This window comes from Vipera berus (genome assembly GCF_964194415.1).
Source record: "Vipera berus genome assembly, chromosome: 3".
In the NCBI taxonomy this organism is placed as follows: domain Eukaryota; kingdom Metazoa; phylum Chordata; class Lepidosauria; order Squamata; family Viperidae; genus Vipera; species Vipera berus.
The window spans coordinates 90,875,828-90,897,054 of record NC_138204.1 but is presented as its reverse complement, the minus strand read 5'-3'; the positions used below and the strand labels follow the sequence as shown (position 1 = coordinate 90,897,054).

At 36.2% G+C, this 21,227-nt stretch overlaps 1 protein-coding gene across 1 annotated transcript in view; it reads left to right on the top strand.

Annotated features, from left to right (window-relative positions):
- The window catches only part of COL11A1 (collagen type XI alpha 1 chain), a gene marked incomplete at its 5' end in the record, with an annotated part of 296,431 nt that overhangs the window by 159,289 nt on the left and 115,915 nt on the right, over positions 1-21,227 (top strand). The window contains 9 exons of the mRNA XM_081322302.1: positions 2,201-2,254; positions 2,354-2,398; positions 4,787-4,840; positions 6,409-6,516; positions 9,748-9,801; positions 12,714-12,767; positions 19,141-19,185; positions 19,358-19,411; positions 19,510-19,554. Of these exons, the coding sequence (XP_081178428.1) occupies positions 2,201-2,254; positions 2,354-2,398; positions 4,787-4,840; positions 6,409-6,516; positions 9,748-9,801; positions 12,714-12,767; positions 19,141-19,185; positions 19,358-19,411; positions 19,510-19,554 (513 nt within the window). The remainder of the gene's footprint in view (positions 1-2,200; positions 2,255-2,353; positions 2,399-4,786; positions 4,841-6,408; positions 6,517-9,747; positions 9,802-12,713; positions 12,768-19,140; positions 19,186-19,357; positions 19,412-19,509; positions 19,555-21,227) is intronic.

The following is a 21,227-nucleotide window of genomic DNA, read 5'->3' as shown; positions in this document are numbered from 1 at the left end:
ATTCATGATCAATTAGGCAATAAATCTGCCCAGAGTTCTTTTGATACAAAATGGGCAGCAAATAAATTAAATAAATACATAAATAAATAAAGTCAGAATGATTTTTCATTCTGTTCTCACTGAGCATCCTACTTATTTTTCCATTTTAAATTTACTTTAAATTTAAGTAAACTTTTATTACTTCAAATCAAATGAGCTTACTACTACTACTCGGCAACTTTATGTTGTTCAGGTTATATTGTCAAAGTACGTGTCACATTCACAGATAGTTAAAATCCAGAAGACTGGTTTTAAAATAAGTTAACACTCCTAGCTGAGTTGGATATGGTAGGTAGAAGCCTAAACATGTATTGAAGTACAGTGGTACCTCAGTCTTCATCGTTAATTGGTTCCAAGAAGTGCAATGAATGCCAAAAACGATGAGCATCAAACAGATTTTTCCCATAAGGAATAATGTAGTGAGTCACAAGGTGGCTGACACTGACAAGTTCTAGCTTGTGCATTGAGAACCAAACAGATGATGAGTACCGGGACAAAATTTTCACATCAAAATGCACTGAGTACCAAATTTGATGAGTTTCAAAGCAGTTGAGTAGCAAGGTACCAGTGCATTCACAAAAGCATGCATCAACAGGTTTGAAAGATAAGATAACCTTTATTGTCATTTTTTTTTACTGTGGGCACAATGGCACACATAAAAAATGAAATTCAGTTGCCCGCTCTCAAAGTGAAAGGTAATGTTTTTACACATTAGTACATTAAAACCATGGCGAGGAATATTCATCATCTAATTAGATAATGCAGTACAGTATCATTACTGTAATGATTCAGCAGAATACAGATGGTCCCTTTAATTCCATAATTCTTCCGTTTTATCCAGTGTTGTTTTTCCACCCAATACTGACCATCCAAAATTCTAAGTTTTCTTTTGTAACACATGTGCGGGCGCGCACACACACACAATCACACACACAATCACACACACACACACTTAGTAAATCAATGTTTCCAAACTCTGCTAGAGTAATGTAGTAAAATATTAAGCAATTATATTTTTTGTTTGTTAGTTTCTTTGCTCATGTAACATGCTGTTTATGTAATGGTCAATTGACCCTCTTATGTAGGTAAAAGGAAGTATGTGGGTTCTCGGTCCAAGTTAGAACTACCACATTTAAGTATTTGTCTATGGGTGATAGAATAATTATTTCTTCCTCCATTGACTTCATTTCTGACCTCCATCCAATCCTGTGTAAGTTAAAAGAAGAAAAACTTTGCAGCCAATGAGCTAGTTTTAATTTTCCTCCTGAGGAATTAATGCTTCCAACACTGTGAATGATAGTCCTAATTCAGAAATATATCCTAGCATAAATAAAAAAAGAGAGTCAGCCCATATGTGTCCTTCTGTTAAGAAATATAGGAACTAAGGATAGCATGCCTAATACTATCATGGTATTTCCTAATGCTCATAAATTAGTATAAATATTTATTTGATGTGATTTTTAAAAATTGGGTATATTAAGGTACAAAATTGTCCTGAATAGCTATGTAATTTATCGTTCAATTTAGATGGATTTGCATGGCACAGTTCACTGTAGCCTTGGTTTAAAATTCCATAGTTATTTTGCAATACACTGGAAAAGCCTTTCGTAATACAGAATTTCTGTAGCTAAGCAAGACAGTTGTTAAGGGAGTTGAGCCCCATTTACAATTTATTTTGGCCATCATTGTTAAGCAAATCACTGCAATTTTTAAGTGAAGCATGTGGCAGTTAAGCAAATCTGGCTTCTTCATTAACTTTGCTAGTTGGAAACGGCTGGGAAAGTAACAAATTGTGATCACATGACAGTGCTGATGTCATAAACACAGGCCAGTTGTCAAGCACCTGAATTTTGATCACATCACCATGGGGATGCTGCAGTGCTCATAAGTGTGAAAACAAGTTATGCCATTTTTTTCCAGTGCCATTGTAACTTCAAACAGTCATTAAATGAATGAACATAAGTCGATCACAATTGCCATAAATTAACATATTTCTGGACATTGCTTACTGAACCTTTTCGATTATGTTAAGAAAGCATGTTCAAAACAGCAACTACTGATACTTTTGAAAAAGTAAATGTGTAGCATCATGTTGTAGTAGTACTTGTATACTGTTTAAACCTCACATAGTGTAATCTAACTATAATTCAATGTTTTCTAGGGCCCTGCAGGTCCTCACGGCCCAGTTGGCTATCCTGGTCCTCGTGGTGTAAAGGTATGGCTAACATGATGTTTATGTTTGATAAACAATCAACTTGGCACTAAGTTTTGCTAATCTGGTCTCTTGGCCATTGTCACTTGTACTTTCCTGTAGGGCGCTGATGGAGTCCGAGGTCTAAAGGGTGGCAAAGGTGAAAAGGTAATCTGTTAATTGTGTTTACGTTCTATTGCAAAAGGCACCCCAATTAAATGGGAAAATGTAATTGAAAATCATGTCTATTAAAGGTGCAAGATTATTATATGGTGGCTGAGAAATGGCCATAGGGGCAGAGTATCCTCCTGTAATGTCTTCAGATGGCCCAATGATTTCAGCAGAATTTTTCTTGTATTTCTTCCAAAATAAGACAGGAAATGTCAAGCGTGAGAAATCAGGAAATCCAGGCAGTTCAAATTAATATAAGGGATTATTGCAGGGGTGTCAAACTGCTGGCCCATGGGCCAGATGTATCATGCCAAAACTGTGTCCACCCCAGCTCTGGCAATGGGGAAAAATTGTGATATGTCGCGACACGTCACATGATGTGTTTGACACTCCTGGTTTATTGTAAGCTTAGGCTCTCTACAAGAATCTGAACTACTAACAGTCAAAGCAAATTGGCAGTAGATAAGAGTCAGTGGAATTCAAGGTGGGCTGGACCTAGATCTCCTGTGGGTGCAAAAAGATTCAAGACTGATGGTGCATTTATTTCATCCCTCGGGCTCAGCCTGGTCATCTCCCACAGAAAATGTGTTAATTGTTTATGAATGAGAGAGAGTTTAACAGTTGAACACAATCTGTTGGAGGATTGGTAAATATTTTTAATAGGGATCTCATTGCTGGGAATGACATTTTCCAGGATTCCTGATTCTTGAGATATTATTATAGCATTTATAACTGCATTAAAGATTAGAGGTACTCTATGAACATTACAAAAATGTCAGAAACAGGAATGGACAGATCTTTTCATATTCTACAATATTTGCATTTTTTTTTCAAAGATCAATTGGTCTACACTGCTGGAGAGCAATAACTGTGTAATAAATATATCTAGAGAGGGTTTTTTTTTTACTTTACAAAACTGCCACTTCTTTAAATTTATCTCTTAGTCTGTGTGTTTGATCTGAGAACTGCTTGGCACAATTCAGAGAAGTAAGAAAAAAGAGAGATTCATGTTCTAATTTGGGAGATACTAATTATGTCTGTTAGTATTCAAATGTGAACTCATAGAAAGCAGCCTACTAAGGAATCCTTGAAATTATTTGCCAAGGCTCATAATACCATTGATATATAACAGAAGCATTCTAGTGTTTGGTTCCAATGATTGCTGGTTCATCCACCACCAGCATCAGAAAAAGATAACATAAAAAAGAGAAACAAAGACCCTCAACAGAACAAACCCATTATGAATCCAATCAAATGCTGGACTTCATTGGCTGGATCATTTGGAAAGCTGTTTTCGACCTTTCCAGGTGCAGATTTTCTGTGGTTACTACATCATTGCAACAAGTAAAATATGGCTATGCTAATTAGCCTTTAATCAGTAGTAGTATCTTTGGGTTATATTCCAATCAACTTTTGAACATGAAATATTTGATGGGAAAAAAATCCCAACACTTTTAAAACTGGAAATATAAGCAGGAAATTTAATAAGGAAAAGTAATATTATAATGAAGCATACTAAAAAGCAGAGACATTACCCTGCCAACAAAAGTGCTTATACAGTAGTCAAGGCCATGGTTTTCCCAGTTGCAATGTATGGCTGTGAAAGTTGGACCATAAGAAAGGCTGAGCACCAAAGAATTGAGGCCTTTGAACCATGGTGCTGGAGAAGACTCCTGTGAGTCCCTTGGACTGCAAGGCGTTCAAACTGGTCAGTCCTAGAGGAGATCAACCCTGACTGCTCTTTAGAAGGCCAGATCCTGAAGCTGAAACTCAAATACTTTGGCCACCTAATGAGAAGGAAGGACTCACTGGAGAAGAGCTGGGAAAGATTGAGGGCAAGAGAAGAAGGGGACGACAGAGAAGGAGGTAGCTGGTTAGAGTCACTGAAGCAGTAGGCGTGAGCTTAAATGAACCCCAAAAGATGGTAGAGGACAGGAAGGCCTGGAGGAATGTTGTCCATGGGGTCGCAATGGGTCGGACATGACTTCGTAACTAACAACAATGACAAAATATTATAATGAAGAGCTCATTGACAAATTAAGAAATGAATGTTCCTATTGCTGTAAGCACCTTTCTCATTATTCTTTCTTCTTTTTTATAAAGCTGGAAAATAATTCAACTCAGCTGTGGCATTTTTTTTTCAGATACAGAAATTGCCATGTTGCAGTAATTTGGTGTATGATCTAGCTTTAGTAATGTAAATTATTGCGACTTACAGCAAAATAGCTATGTTATGTCAGTCTACGACTATAAAAAAGACTTGATTTGAAAATAGCTATGGTTGTCATATGTATTATATTAATTTATCCAAATTCTTGAACAACTTCCATTCTGATTTCTTAAGGAACTCTATTATGTTTCCCTTTCTCACTACAAAAAACATAGGGTGAAGATGGCTTCCCTGGATTTAAAGGTGATATGGGCCTTAAGGGCGATAGAGTAAGTATTACTTTAGAACCGCTTTAGATCTAATGAGGCATTGTACTGAAATTCTTGGACTGGTAAAGGGAACTTTCATTATCACTACATCCATTCAGTCGGTTTTTTAGTCTCAGTTGAACAGAGATCTTTGTTTAATGAAAACCACTGTGCAATGGATATGATTGATTCTTCTGAAGACTTTTATGTTCCCCCAAAAGGAAAGGAAAGATGACTATATATTAGAGTTTTAATAATTAGTTTCTATGTTGCTCTGGTCATTAACTGACTAAGGAATTGCCAGCAGTTCGATTCTGACTGACTCAAAGGTCGCCTCAGCCTTCCATCCTTCTGAGGTCAGTAAAATGAGGACACAGATTGTTGAGGGCAATACGCTGACTTTTTGTAAACTGCTTAGAGAGGGCTGTAAAGAAGTATGAAGTTGTATATAAATCTAAGGGTTATTGCTATTGAAGGCATGTGATCTTTGTTAGCAAGACTATGTACTTTGTCCTAGTACTACTCTATCCTCCATTCCTCTCCCCACCATCTCTGCCCTGTAGATTGATGAGAGCTTTTAGTAATCTCTACTGCAGAACTTTCGGAAATGTCAAAAGATACACTTGCTTTTTGAGACCTTTTTTATAAGAGGTGTATTTTATGGGACTGTATGGCTTCTGACTTTTATAATCTTGAGGATGGGATAACTTTTTATTAAGACTTTATTTATGCTTTATTAATCATTGATTTTTAAGTTAATACTGGTATTTACTATTTAATTGTTCCCCATTGTCTCACCTTGGCTGGAAGGTAACCTTAAAGTAATTTAAAATTATAAATTAACAACATACAGTAGTGGAATCATTGTACGCACATTCCTTTATGCTACTCCTGCAATAGCATTGCTTTTAGTATGCTCCAGACATTTATGATTTATGATTCTCATTATTGGTATGAATGTGTCAGCTTTTGCACTCTTGTGACAGGTCTCAAATTACTTGTTGCTTCTTACAATAGTAGTCATGAAAATTTCAAAACCTCAAAACGTCTTACAACGAAGTAAAGCAATTGATTTTCTTTTATTCAGCATTGTTAACTTGCGTGTCAATATAGTACAATATATATATGTATGTATGTATGTATATATGTATAAAATGGATCATCAAGGCGATTTTTGAGATGGGTCGAGTTTCAATAATATTAATTTATTCAAAATAAATTGAAACCAATGTCAAGATTAAGACGATAGATCTTGAGGGACCTGCAACAAGAAAGTTTTACAGAAGAAAAAACTGAGGATTTCTCCCTGTATCACAGTTGGCTCCAATTAATAGTGTCAACCTTTCTGATTTTAGCCAGAACAACTAATGAGGATGCTGATTAATCAGGTTATAGGGGCGGGGGCGGGAAGCAAACCAACCCTTTTGCTTTCTGGGGTGGCTCCTTAGTTATTGTCTTTAGAAAGCTTTAGGAGGAACTTAATTTGTGAGGGTAGCTGGACTTCAGTTAGTGTTCAGGTTTTTTTCCCCTTTTTGATCTTTTGTGGAGACAGGTGGTTTTTATTGCTTTATTTACACAATATTTTTAAGGGTGAAGTTGGTGCTATTGGTCCTCGAGGAGAAGATGGCCCTGAAGGTCCTAAAGGTCGTACAGGTCCTACCGGAGACTCAGGTGGCCCTGGCCAAGCTGGAGAAAAGGTTTGTAATGGTTTGATATTTCTATTATCAGAATTGACCAGCACGATACTACCAAGAATATGACAAAAATAATTGAAGCACAAAAGACATATGGAAACATTTATGTTATGTTTGAAACACGTAGAGGATGGGGGGAACCTCAGATTTGTAACAAAGACATTTGAAGTTAATGAGAATGTATTTCATATGTCCCGTTTTTTCCATGTGGAGAAAAAAAAAACCACACGTTTTTACATGATTACTGTTATGCCAGTGAGAGGTGTTAGCTGGAAAACCAAATCCCCCACTTAAACCACAGTTTTTTCTCAAGGAAAAAAGAAGAGCCACAATTTATTACAAACGGTAGAGCAGTGGACCAAGGTTAGTTTGTAGGGTCTCCTCAATACTTTGTTTCCGTTTCTGAAATAGTCCCCGAATTAACTTTTCCTGAATAATCCTTCTGTACCTAGTGTCTGTCTGTACATTTAGGTAAATTCTTTCACCTTCCCCAAATTCCTTCCAGTTGTCCTTTCTCTCTGTTTGGTGTGTAGATAGCCTTTCATTCAACTACATTTCTGCATGATTGCATCGGTGGCCTGATCAAAGACATGTTTGTTTATAAGGATCTTGTGAATGACTCTCCCCAGGTGATTCCCTTTCCATATGAAAAAGAGAAAGGAAGGTTATAATTTGATACTAGAAGCTTTATAAGCTGTCATAAAAATACTTTCAAAGTCAGATCATTCATTCCAGAAAATATTCCTTTCAGCTTCACTTAACTGTTGGGAGCTATTTGGAATTAATGATCCTTATAATGTTTCAAGACATCTTGCCAGCTGTTAAAAAGGTCATGAATAAAGAACGCCACTATTATAATTATGGATAAATGGTAGCATAATTGGAAAGTTATCACTTAAGTTTCCATTAAATTCCTATTCCATAAAAAACAGGATTATATGAAACTTACCGTACTTTCTCCCAAAACCTAAATTAATTCCTATTGAGCTATTTTGATATGGAAGTATTATGATAGATATAGAATTTGATTGAAAGGAGTGTGGGCAGAAGAAAAATCGGAGCTAGTGGAATTTTGCAAAGGTTAACATGAGTATTCTTTACGTGAAGTTGTTACAGGTTGGTTATAGAGCAATCTGTGTCTTTACTTGCTCCACAGCCTATCCATGGATCATTGAATCTTAGAAAAGAAGAAAAAAATAACCCATTGAGGACAAACCCTGCTCAGTGCAATAATACTAATTAAGGTGTCTAAGAGACAGATAGATGGCTGTCAAGTATCTCCTTCAATGCATCCAGCTCTCTCTCCCCCTCCCCCCCCCCGTAGTGCTGGTAGTTGGTTTTGCTATTAAAATATTGTTAAGGTTCCTTTTTAACATTCATCTAGAATCTGTACTCTGCATCCCATACTTTGGGTTGATAAAGAATAAATCTTGGCCTTTTAAATAATAGCCTAATGAATCTCAAAATCTAATGCTACAAATTATAAAATATAGATTTAAACACTTAGCTCCAGCTCCTGATCTTCTGAAATGTGGTAAGAAAAGCAACAAACATAACTAAGTTAAGATTTAAGATTGGTTACATAGGCATAAAATTTATTAAAGACACAAATTTCCTCTTGAATGGAATGCTTTTACAATTTCTTGCTTGATCAAATCTCAAGAACGATAACTATGTGTATTGCTGAGGACCCTGATTATTGTATATATTAATAATGTATATATTAAAGATCTCAGGAATATCATCAGCTTTATCATCATAGCTACTGCTGCTCTGAAAGTTTGAAAAGTGAATATTTCAAGGTTCAAAAAAAAGGGAGGGAGGGAGGGAGGAGGTTCAGGAAGTTGAAATATTTAACTAAGCCCTCAAATTCTTCCAGGTTTCTCATTGCCATTCGTGTTTTCTACTATTCTATGTTTTAGTATATTTTCCTTTTGGCACAATGATCCTATTCATTCAATATACTTAACTGGATTGGGGAAGTATGTTGTGAGAACATACAAAAGGTTTCAGTTGGCCCTGTCAGCCACTGGGAAGTTAAATTAGCTCAAACTAATATTCCAACATGCAAAGAGTTAAACTAACTCCAACCAGTTAGATGTATCATTGGAATTCCTCCAAAGTACTGAAGAGAAAGTGCAGCTGAAAAAGCAAACTTCTCCATTATCAAATTCTTGCCAAGGCTTGGCAGCGCACAGCACATCTTCTGAACTCTGGCTTGCAGTAATGGCCAAACAACACCTGTTTGCACAGTCGATATTAAAGAGGCCAGTAAAGTAATGAAATTTTACCAATATTTTTTCAGCACAACAATTTAATGGATATTAAGCTAGGGACTCTGTATTCTCATTATGTATTGCTATAGAATCACTGATAAGGAGATTTGATTTGTTAGTGACTGTCTTAGTTAAGTGTTTTATGAGAACAAGAGCAGTCTAACAATACAACCAACATGACCCTAGCCCAAGAGGGTTTGCATTACTTTTGCATTGACTGTCGTAATCAATTCAGAAACAGGTAGCTTTGGGAGAAAATATAGTGCTGCCAGCTATTTTGTTTGTTCAGAGAAGACCAAGTGCTTTGTAGAGCGAAGGCATGCTTAAAGACCTGAGCAGTACTTAATTCCATCCTTCTGGGGCTAGTAGAAGATGAGAAGGGCTTCAAAACACCACACACACATTCACACAACACACAACCCAGCTTGAAATCTATCTGATTATGCTTGGTTTGAACCCCAGAAGAATCAAAGGAGAAGTCCATGTGGTACAAAGTCTCATTTTGTATGATGTCTCCAAATCTTATAGTTTTCATCCAGTTCTATGACTTTTGATAAAGTTTGGTCAGTCCCAGTTAACTGTTGGTTTTCTCTTGGGTACTATCAGCTTATTTAGAGGAACATTCCTTAATAAATCTTCTTAAAAAACTTTATTCTGGTGCTTTCCTGCACAATGTTTATGTTGAAATACTCCAAAAAGCACCCTTTCTTCTTCCATGGCTTACTCTGAGCAGGTATCATGTATTCCATCTTTCATAAATGTCTTTTCTGATCCTCATAAATTTAGTATCGATGGGATAGATGGACAGACAGACAGACAAATAGATCAGTCTATGGATGGATATACAGATCCAAAAAGTTAAAAATCAATAAGTACGATGACTACATATAAATGGTACTTACAATATGGAGATATTTGGAAAAAGTAAATGAAAAATTAATGTTTTTTTTAATTACAGGGTAAACTTGGTGTTCCTGGTTTGCCAGGATATCCAGGAAGACAAGGCCCTAAGGTAAATTTGGTACAGCATTAGGGAGGTATATGTAATTTAAGATTTAATAGTGCGTGCACATTTTTTTAGTAAATGGATGTGTATGAGTTTGTTACTTAGAATTGATCCATTTGGAATTATAAAACACTTTTACTGCAATCTAAACATTACATTCTGTTCTTCTAGTAGAAGCAAGTCCTGTAATTCTGTCTGGATACCCTACTCTGGACAATTATGTTGACATTAATGATGATAATGATGATAACCTTTATTGTCATTTTTCCTGTGGGCACAATGGCACACATTAAAATGAAATTTAGTTGCTTGCTCTCAAGTGTACACATACAGAACACACATTTAAAAACATACTATATTCAACATATATATAGACCTACACGCTTACATATAAGTATTATATTGGATAATTATGTATTCTACCACAGAAGTCCCCAACCTTTTTGGGCACCAGGGACCAGTTCTGTGAAGAGGGATTTTCCACGGACTAGAGGAGCCGTGGTTTCATGTACTGCCTGCATCCTGCAGATGGGGCTTTACTTGTTTGCGTGGACTGGTTTCTGGCATGCTGCGGACCGGTGCCGGTCCAAGGACCAGAGGTTGGGGACCCCTGTTCTACCATGTATCATGTCTAGAAACCCAGAGTCTGTGACATCTAATCCTACCTTTGGCACAAAACCAGTAGAGTGATCTTGGTTCAGTCATTAACTCTCAGCTCAAACCACTTCTGAAATCTTGCTAAGAGAACTGCAGGAACTAGTCCAAGCAGTCACTGAAAGTGAACAAACACTTAATGGAACGGAACCCCCCCCCACCAACCCACCATCTATACATATATGGATATGGCATGTTCTTTCATGTAGAGTAAGGTTTTACTCATAAGATAAGCTATTTATAATGCACTTTAATTAAGAGATGTAATTAAAATACAATCTTTGTCCCAATGTATGGTGTTCTAATTCCTTAATCCCACTGACTTGACCTTTTTATTTCAGATTTATAATTTTATATATCTGTAAGCCCTTCAAGGTAGCAAAGGTCAGGATATTGATTCCAGAAGTTTAACTTGAACTGTACTATAGTAGTAGTTTTCCACAGTCATCCCTGTGGTTCTCCATATACCATAGAAAAAGAAAAAAAGGTTAAAAAAAACAAACAGGGAGCACAGTGCCTTGATTATGACTCAGTAATTTAGAAGTCATCTTAAAACCCCAGTCTGAAAGGTTTAAATCAGAATATTTAATTAACTTTTCCAGAATTGTTTCATTTAATAAAATTTAGAAGGAATCTAGAAGCTGTTTATCATCCCTTGAGAACTCTTCTTGGAAACACTCAAGTCAAACAGCTAATTCTCCTAACCCTTATTCAGAGCAAAATTAGCACACGCAGCAATACTTATTTTCAAAAGATAATAGCAGAAAGTTCCTGGAATGTAGTTAACATTTTTATAAACTACACTTGACTTGAATGATAGTAATAAAATGTTGACACAATAAAAGTGACTTACAGTAGTATATCTCAGTAACATTCGCCATAATGTTAAGGAATCCAGAACAAGATTGCATAGCTTCCACTACTGCTTTCCAAGTTGGAGGATGTCAAAGTACTGAGTTAAAATTGCTCCAAGTTCTGCTTTTCTACCAGTCTTTCTCCTTCCTTGGCTTCTCTAAGGATTTGGAAGTGGTATATATTAAACAAATTTAACTCCTGTTCAGTATGACTTAGCATTACTTTATCAGTCTGAATCTCTTCCCGTTTCATTGGAACCATTTTTCTATATTCAAACATAGAAATCAAATATGAATAGTATGAATATATATCCCTCCAATATCTGTACCTATAGTCATACGATATATTGAGGTTAAGATACTATTCACATGGAAATTATATTTATAATTTTTTTACATCTTTTTTATTTCTTAAAAACATACAATTAATAAGCTATAAAAATATGACAATGTAGATGGATAGTATATATGCTCCAGTAGGTGTCTATTCCTAACCACCATGATATGATGCAAACACATCATGTTTTGATACTTGTGCCATAGTGTCATATACACATTTCATCATTTATCCCCTTTCTGTAGATACTACCATAGTTTTCTAACAGTTCCAGTAAAGCAAAATAAATTATGGAATTAAAATCCATAATATTCTGTGGACATCTGTTCTCTGTTTTCTGTGTGTATATTTATGTATGCTTAACTTATTTACATAAGTTAAGAATGTCGAGTTTGCGCTTTATACTCAAATTATTATAGTGGCATATCTCTACTCCTACTTGTACTCCTGTGTCTTCTTTCCATGAATGGTGGCTTCATATGTCATTGTTTTCAAAATAAATATATAAACTTACTGTTAATTCTTTACTGCATTCTGGACTTGAACAATTATGGTAAGTAACTGAAAACTGTTAATATCTCTATTCATGTTTGGATTGTGTGACTTAAATAATATATATTGCAAAGAACATATGTTATGTTATTCAATATAGTTCATAATAAAAAGTGGTTTACATCCTAAAGTTCCAGATTAAATCCTTGGAATGATCAAATAGGAGGATAAGACATTTTTGTCTCAAATTCTGGAGAACAGCAATGGAGATGTTGAATAAATAGACAAATAGTCTGACTTGATATAAGACAACATTCTATGTTCTACCACGCTATGATTCCAAAGTTCTTCCAAGTATGAAATGAGGAAATACAGTGTGAGCTCTGTTGAATGCATATGCTATTAAAACCACTGAGTTTAGTTTAAAGATGTTTCTTGCAATTGACTGGGCAGTAGAAAGTTTCACCAAATATGTTATCATCTTTTAGAATACAATACTATAATCTATCAAAAATATGCAGTGTGAAGGGCTCACTAAATATTTATATCAATTAAAAGTGCATTTGTAATTTTTGGTGCAGGGATCTACTGGGTTTCCTGGATTTCCAGGTTCTAATGGAGAGAAAGGAGGAAGGGTAAGTCATAGCAGTTTACCTATAAAGTTATAAATATATGGAATTTGAATTTGGGAACATTAAACAGATTGGGATGTACAACATTATAAAATTTCTTACTTGGATGGTGCTCAAACTAAAGTATCAAGTCTTTGTAAATAAAAAAAAAGAATGCTGTACATATCCATTATGGCTGCAATTTAAGCAATGTGAAGCCCTATTATACACAGATACTGCTTAATGAGATCCCACGACACACGTTGGACAGAGTACACAAACATAGACAGTCAGGATTATTTTTCTTCCTCTTATACCTGGCTAGTGCAAAGGAGATTGATTAATTGATTGATATGTTTGATATAGCTGGCCATTGCATACAAACGTCTCTGGGTGGTTTATAAGAATTATAACTCAGAAAGACATATGATGTACCCCAGCTTGCAAGAACAAACAACAAATCCACTAGAACTCATCTAACCATATGACCCAAATGGCTGGAGAAATAGCCAGATCTTCAATGCCTTGCAAAAAGCCAAACAGGGTTGGGATCCTCTGAATCTCTGGAGGGATGGTGTTTCAGGTGCTGTCAGTGAGACATCATGACTCTGGGTTCCAATAAGATGTTATTTGCTTGATAGAAGGGCCCTGGAGTTGAAGCAGATGAAGGTATAAGCGGATGGACAAATTAAGTATATCATTAAATACATAAAAAGCAAAGAAAATTTGCAGGTAATTACAGAGTATGAATAGGAAATTCAATTCCCATGCTGAAATTATAAGAAACTGTTCTTCTGAAAGTAAATGCTCATAGTATGCTTTGGGGAATAACCCCCCCCCCCCGCCCTATCCTTGATGTCATTGAAAAGCCAAGTTGTCTGCAATTCGGCAAACAAAAATAGAATAAGCTTCTAAACAAAACATTTTTAAGCAGATAAGACATCAAAAAAATTGCTGTTCAGTTGAAGATGGTGAATACATCCATAATGCCGACTCAGCAAATTGTCAAAAATTCACAGCATCGGTACCCATAAAAGCTCAGTTGGATGTAGCTGATTGCTTGTGATAGAGCTGCGCGAAAGTCATCAAAGGGGAAAAGACGGGCTGACAGTTATACTTCATGGTAGCTTAGTGTGCCATTAAGTGAGACTGAAGTAATGCATGCCATTAATCTGCCTATCATTTCATTTTATTTAATGGGAATGAAATTTATCACTTTAAATGTCTAGATACAGAGTTCCATATGAGGACTGCTTGCCACATAAATTGGCAAAACTATATTTATAACTAAAGGGGACTCATGAATTCCTAACTGCTTGCACAATTAATCTTTAAGAGAATGGGGTTCCCTTCTCCACATGGAATTTTCTGAATCCTTCAAAGACGTATAAATATTATTTCATATATATGTGAAGGGTAATAAAAGTGTTCAAATTTAAAAGCATCTAGCACATGCCTATTCTGTAGCACATCAAATAATAAAGACAGATGGAGTATGGGGAAGGAAGAGAAGAGAGTAGGAAGAAACACCAGTTCCTCTTTTTACAATTTATCAGTAGATTAAATTTCTCAGTTATAATTTAAGGTAGAACTGGGTAACTGTTTGGTTGTCAAGGACTACATGAAATTTTTTGGTGGGAGACTGACGATTTTAAAGTTGATGGGACTACTTCACACAAATTGGTGAAGTTTTGGGGACCTTTTTTTCTTACTTATAATACATACTGTAGTATGAGTTTCATCTTCCTTTTAATTTTCAAACTGAAGGAAACCCAACCATTAATTTTCTGATGGAACACATACATCCATACTCCTCTTCTATGTATGTATGTATGTATGTATGTATGTATGTAGTAACACACTGGAGATTTTAGAATCAAATAATGTAGCTTAGGACCAATAACCTTCATTATGAAATTAGTGTCTTGATTTATGCTCTTTCTTCATTGTTTTTCATTTAGTTTCCAATTTTATATTTAATTTTGAAGAAAAAGTAAAATGATTATGTTTTTAACATTAATATTCAAATGGTAATTAACTCCCCTACTTCCTATCAAAATTCAGTACTCTAAGGTACCTAAATAATAGAATATCAAGAAACTTTAAAGTTTTTTTGATTTGGGATCCTTGGTTAATTTGGAAAATTATTTGTAAGAATGTTATATCATGGAATGGATAAAATGGATGGAGTTTATTTAGGATAAGTATAGGGTTGAGAAGGGTTTTTTTTTTTCTTTTTCCTTTTTTTTTGTCTTTAATATATGTTTAATACTATTAAGGTTTGTTCCATTCTATATAAGCTAGAGAGTGTCCTTTTCATATTCTAGTTTTTTTTTTATATATATATTTAATATTGTTAAGGTTTGTTTTTATCCTATATAAGCTAGAGAGTGATGGATTTTAGAATTTATAGTTGTTAGTATATGGTTGCTTAGGTTTGCTTTTTTTTATATATATATACCTTGTATTCAGCTCTGGGAAGTAGGGGGGGGAGGGGGGGAGGTAGGGGGGGGAGGAGGGAGGGGGAAGGGGGTTTTTTTAAAGGAAAAAAAAATACAAAAATAGAATATCAAGAAACTAAGTGTATTATATAAATCTTGTATAACCTATTAAGTCTGAGAAGATGGAGCAATAGATGGTTTATATTGCTAGATGTAATATGTTAAAACACTGAGTTAGTTCTATATTAACTTTTTATGGCTATATCTTTAGTTCTTCAAATATCTATATATATATGTATATTCATATATATGTATGACAAATGCTTGTTAACTATTAGATTACCTTGCTAGGCCCCAAACATGGGACCTTAATTCTTTGTTAGCAATTTAAAAATTTACACATATATATGTATATGTATATCTATAGCAATATTATAGGGACGCGGTGGTTCAGTGGGTTAGGACGCTGAACTTGTCGATCAGAAGGTCGGCAGTTTGGTGGGTCGAATCCCAAGTGCCGCGTAACAAAGTGAGCGCCTGTTACTCATCCCAGCTTCTGCCAACCTAGCAGTTCGAAAGCACGTAAAAATGCAAGTAGAAAAATAGGGACCACTCTGGTGGGAAGGTAACAGCGTTCCCTGTGCCTTTGGCGTCTAGTCATGCCAGCCACATGACCACAGAGATGTCCTCGGACAAGCGCTGGCTCTTTGGCTTTGAAACGGAGATGAGCACCGGCCCCTAGAGTCGGAAACGATTAGCACACATGTGTGGGGGAACCTTTACCTTTTTAGCAATATTATATATATAATACACACACACACACACACACACACACACACAAAGATAGATAGATAGATAGATAGATAGATAGATAGATAGATAGATAGATAGATAGATAGATAGATAGACAGACAGACAGACGGATGGACGGACAGACATATATACAAACATATCCATTGTAAAAATCACAATGACTTTATATGCATTATGATATTATGTAACTCATGGCACACAATGAGATTTTGACATACAGCATCTCACAACATTTTCCCCTCATCTCCCTCTACAGACATTCAGGGCTTAACCCTACATGATTTTAAGAAATGGATAATAGCAAGGAGAGGAAGGGCACATTTCAATCAATAAAGCAAAAGCAGAGTGTTTTGATTTGTGGTTAGATCAGTTACTTGAAAATCAAGGGCAATTGCTTCATTTGGCTGTTTATCTAAATGGATAACTAGTTTTTGTACAGAGGGGAAACTCAGGGAAATAAGGATGGAAATACAGATTGAATATTTGGCTCAAATATCTTGCCTGCTGGGCTAGTTTTATTAGACTTGTCTCCTGCAAGGATTTACAGACTCAGCATAATCACTGTGGTACTTTTTAAAATTTAAAATTATAAACTTTTATTAATTACAGTGGTAGTGTTTTTTTGCTTCCTTGAGTGAAGTCTACATCATGCTAAGAGCCAGATTGGTGCCTTGGTCCTGACAAAATAATCACCGTCAGGACTGAAATTGACATCAGTTCTAGGAATACAGTTAATGTGCTAATTTCTTATTATGCAAATAGAAGCTACAGAGCAGCTAGGCAAGGGTGGGGGGGAACTAGGCAAATGGGGTGAGGTCAGCTGAATCTGAACTTGTTTTTCTTTGCCACAACCGGCTGTATTTCTTGAAGCTGCTTCATGCATTTTAAAGGCCTGCACTTCAAAGGAACTGGGGGAGAGACTTCTTTTGAAATGCAAATGCTGGATTCAGAAGAGCAATTTGTGCTGGCATTACGATTGGGGGGGGGGAATGCCCCCCCAGTCCAGAAGTTGCTCAAGAAGTTTCCCCACAGCTGCTATTTGCATAACATGAAACAAACACATTAACTGCATTCACAACACTGATGTCCATCTTTGTCTTTATTGTGATATGTTATCAATTATAAAAACACATCCTATCAGCTGAGCTTATCTGTGGCTGTGGGATTTTTCAGGTTAAGAGTGGGGCACTTTTCATTTGCAATTGTAAGTATTCCTGCTTCCTTAAATTCTACAGGTGCCCTTTCTCCACACACACACACACACACACACACACACACCTATATGGGTAGTTCTCAGCTTGCAACAGTTCATTTAGTGACTGAAGTTACAACACCACTGAAAAAAGTGACATGACCTTTTTTCACACTTTCATATGAGAATTGTAGCAGCCCCATGGTCAGGTGATCAAAATTCAGACATTCAAAATTCAGTGTCCCAGAGTCATATGATCACCATTGGTGACCTTCTGACAAGCAAAATCAATGGGGAAGCCAGATTTATTTTTATTTATTTATTTATTTTAATTCCATTTATATTCCGCCCTTCTCCGAAGACTCAGGGCGGCTTACAAGCTTAGCAGTAGCCTTCATTCTATGTATATGCCTGCTTGTTAGGGCTTTCACACACACACCCCAAGCGGCATTATTACAAAGTCAGCTTAATTGCCCCCAACAATCTGGGTCCTCATTTTACCTACCTCGGAAGGATGGAAGGCTGAGTCAACTTTGAGCCTGGTGGGATGCGAACCTGCACTAAGTGCAGGCAGCTGGTGTTACTTAAGGAGGCATTAGCCCACTGCTCCACCAAGGTTGTTAAGATCCCCTTAACAACCATGTGACTAACTTAACAAATGCAGGGATTCCCTTAACAACTGTGGCAAGAAATAAAGTGGGGCAAAATTCACCTAGCAAAGGTCTCACTTGCAGTAGCAACAGAAAATTTGGGCTCAATTGTGGTCGCAAGTCGAGGACCACCTGTATACATATACACATTTTCTTTTGCTCCTGGCAGATGGAGCTAAAACAGTTCAGCTTGCTTACTCGGTGGGCTTTTAATCACGTTCTTGATTAAAAGAGGACTCTCAGAAGAGAAGCCTTAATGGATTGTACTGAAGGAAGGTGCTTTGAAATAGCTGTCTGTTTTGCTGAAATGAAAGGAGGATTGGCAACCCTGCACAGCTCATTTAAGGCACTCCCAATCAATACTGAAGGAGGGAAGATCACGCACAGTCTGTGATGAAGTCCTTTGCTAGTTTCATGGAAATTAATATTAAAGGGAAAGCAAGACCAGATCATTTAGGGAGAAACATTTTGAAGGCTCTTACCCACTGAGAGTATGTAGGCAGTAAGGTCTGCGTTTCTTTCTTTATAGTAATGGCATATTTGGCAATTGCATAATATATTCAGTACCCATTGGAGAAAGAAAGAGAGAAAAATTCACGTGGTTTGAATTTCAAATGGAGGAATGAGATTTAAATTATTTTTCCTAAAGGAAGATCTTTCAAGTAGACAAAAAAATAATAATTGAGCAGCCAAAAATAATAGTTAATAAGACAGGCAAAAGAAAGAAAGAAAGAAAGAAAGAAAGAAAGAAAGAAAGAAAGAAAGAAAGAAAGAAAGAAAGAAAGAAGGAAGGAAGGAAGGAAGGAAGGAAGGAAGGAAGGAAGGAAGGAAGGAAGAAAGAAAGAAAGAAAGAAAGAAAGAAAGAAAGAAAGAAAGAAAGAAAGAAAGAGAATATTAAGACAAGCTTCAAGAAAACTTTTATGGGATAATGATAGAAACAAGGACAAACAGAGTAGGAAAATACATGTGGTTTATTAAAATATAAAGTCAAAGGAGATAGTTATGTAGCTCGTCTCTGAATTGTTACAATACTATTTTTCTTTTTCAAAGTGACAAAACCTCTTCCTGGGAAGATTGAGCTATTTTGGAGAGCTGTCTCCTGAACTCTCTTGCTATCTTTCCTTTATTTTTAGTGGTCCGTATTGTTGTAATGCTATTGTGTTTTTATATTCCTTGTTTATTTGTTTTAAATTGTACTTTTCTATAATGAGCTTGTTGCATTGTTGCAGCATAGAAATATGCCAGTAAATAAATAATCTGCTCCAAAGCCCAGAATAATTTCTGTGAATTTTGGTTGACAGGGATTACATGGCAAACCAGGTCCAAGAGGACAAAGGGGACCAACAGTAAGCATTATGATTTTTTTGGATCTCTGTTTAATAGCATTATTAGCCCTTGATATCACTGCATGCATTTCTTTATTGCTATCCACACCATGGTCAGAAACCTATGTTTATATTCTCCTATGAAACAATGCTCAATAAAAGTATTAATTACATATTTTCTCCCACTCACCAGGGGCCACGAGGATCAAGGGGTGCAAGAGGTCCAACTGGAAAACCTGGACCAAAGGTAATTTGACAGAATTCAATAACTAATTCTGAGTTTAGCCTTTTCTCTGGGTGCAAACGCCCATCTCATTTTTAAATAAATTGTTGTTGTTTTTCCAGGGCACTGCTGGGGGTGATGGCCCACCTGGCCCATCTGGTGAAAGGGTAAGCAAAGAACAATATCTATTTCGTTTTTCTTTTTCTGGGCTCAGTACTGCTCAAATATTCCCAAATCATTGTATGTTGCCTATGGCGCCAATTTGAGTAGAACTATAACTCACAGAATGGTTGTTTTGCAGGAGGATCTTTCTCCCCATTGGGGTGAATGAGGGAGATCTTCTGGGTGGGCTCTATTCACATCTGCTTTTAGAAAAGCAAATACAGGCTTTTAAGAAACAGGCACGCTTGGATATTTTCATATCCCTTGTATTGGGTCTGAAAGCCTAGCTTAATTTCTGCTGGGTGAATTCTCCCCCATGGGGTTATTACAAGTCAAGTATTGTGCCACCATGGAAGAGATTTATGGCTTATTGCTATGCCAGTGTCTGCTGTCTCTTTATATCATAGCCAGATGTTGCAAAAGGTGGCAGCAGCAATTAGAGATGGATGGTTGAGGAAATTTGTTTAGATTGCAATTCAAAAGTGGAAACACACTAATTTACCAAAATGAACCTGTTTCCAGTTGTTGTGATGCAGTTGGGAACTTTTAAAAGAATGCACATAAAATATGTTGCTTGGTGAAGAACCCAACTTATGAGGACTAATAGCTGTCTCTGTGGAGAGACTCCTAAGCTGTAGTCTTTTTTTCTGAAAAGCGTTCCGACTTCTCCGAATCTTGGTGCTCTTTAAACTTCAACTGACAGAATACACTGCAATATCAATGCTGGCTAAGGAGTCACTCCCAAAATCGGGAGATTGCCAAAGTTGAGGAAGGCTTGCCTGAAGCTTCAAGAAACAGAGTGGCAGGTGGAACATCTGAGTACTGGAGTAAGAGGTGCAAGTACATTTACTTCTCAAATGCTACTTCTCTATTCTTTTGCCTCTTCCCAGTAATTCTTGTCCATGTTATCCAATTTTAAGTAGATTATTAAGTTGGTTTGAGGTTTGAGAATGTATTTTAGGATCTGTAGCTTGAATCTTTAGCTAGGTTATAGAAAACTTTCTGAAAATGAACACAAAAAAGTTGGTTCTGAACTTCATCCACTCAAGAAATTGATTTGAGCGAAACTCCCTAAAATTTTCACTTGCCAAAAGAGATTGCTCCTCTCAGCATGCCCAGAGAAGCCTGTTGAGTGTCTTTCATTTTCTCAGTATCTGCCTATAGGTGAACCAGAACAAAGAAGGTAAAAAAATGCCCATGTCAAACATGGATCGGGTTCGTCCCTTGCCATTTAGATTTATAGGATCTGTTGAAATACTTCTAGAATTAATTTAATCACCTTGTTTATCTCCTGTTACTCTAGTGCAAGCTCCAGCTGGCAGGCTGAGCATTTACAGAAACTGACAATGAAATGATCACAGCTTTTTCTTTCATCCATTCTGTATTCAATTGACTGCATCCTGTTTGAGTGGTGGAAAAAAACAATATAAGATTTTCCATAAATATCTCTTTAATCATAAAATGAAATGGGCATAATTTTATAGCAATACCCAAAGGTAAACATCACCCCTCTGCTAAAAGACTGTTTGACAAAAAAAAAGGCTATTAACCACCAAGGTCTGGAAAGCTTTTTATTTACACAGAGAATATATTAGACAAGTCCATTTAAAATATGGTCTCTACCTCATAAGGCAGTTTTCAGCATGTTATGAAGTTTTATAGTCTTTGTCATAATCTC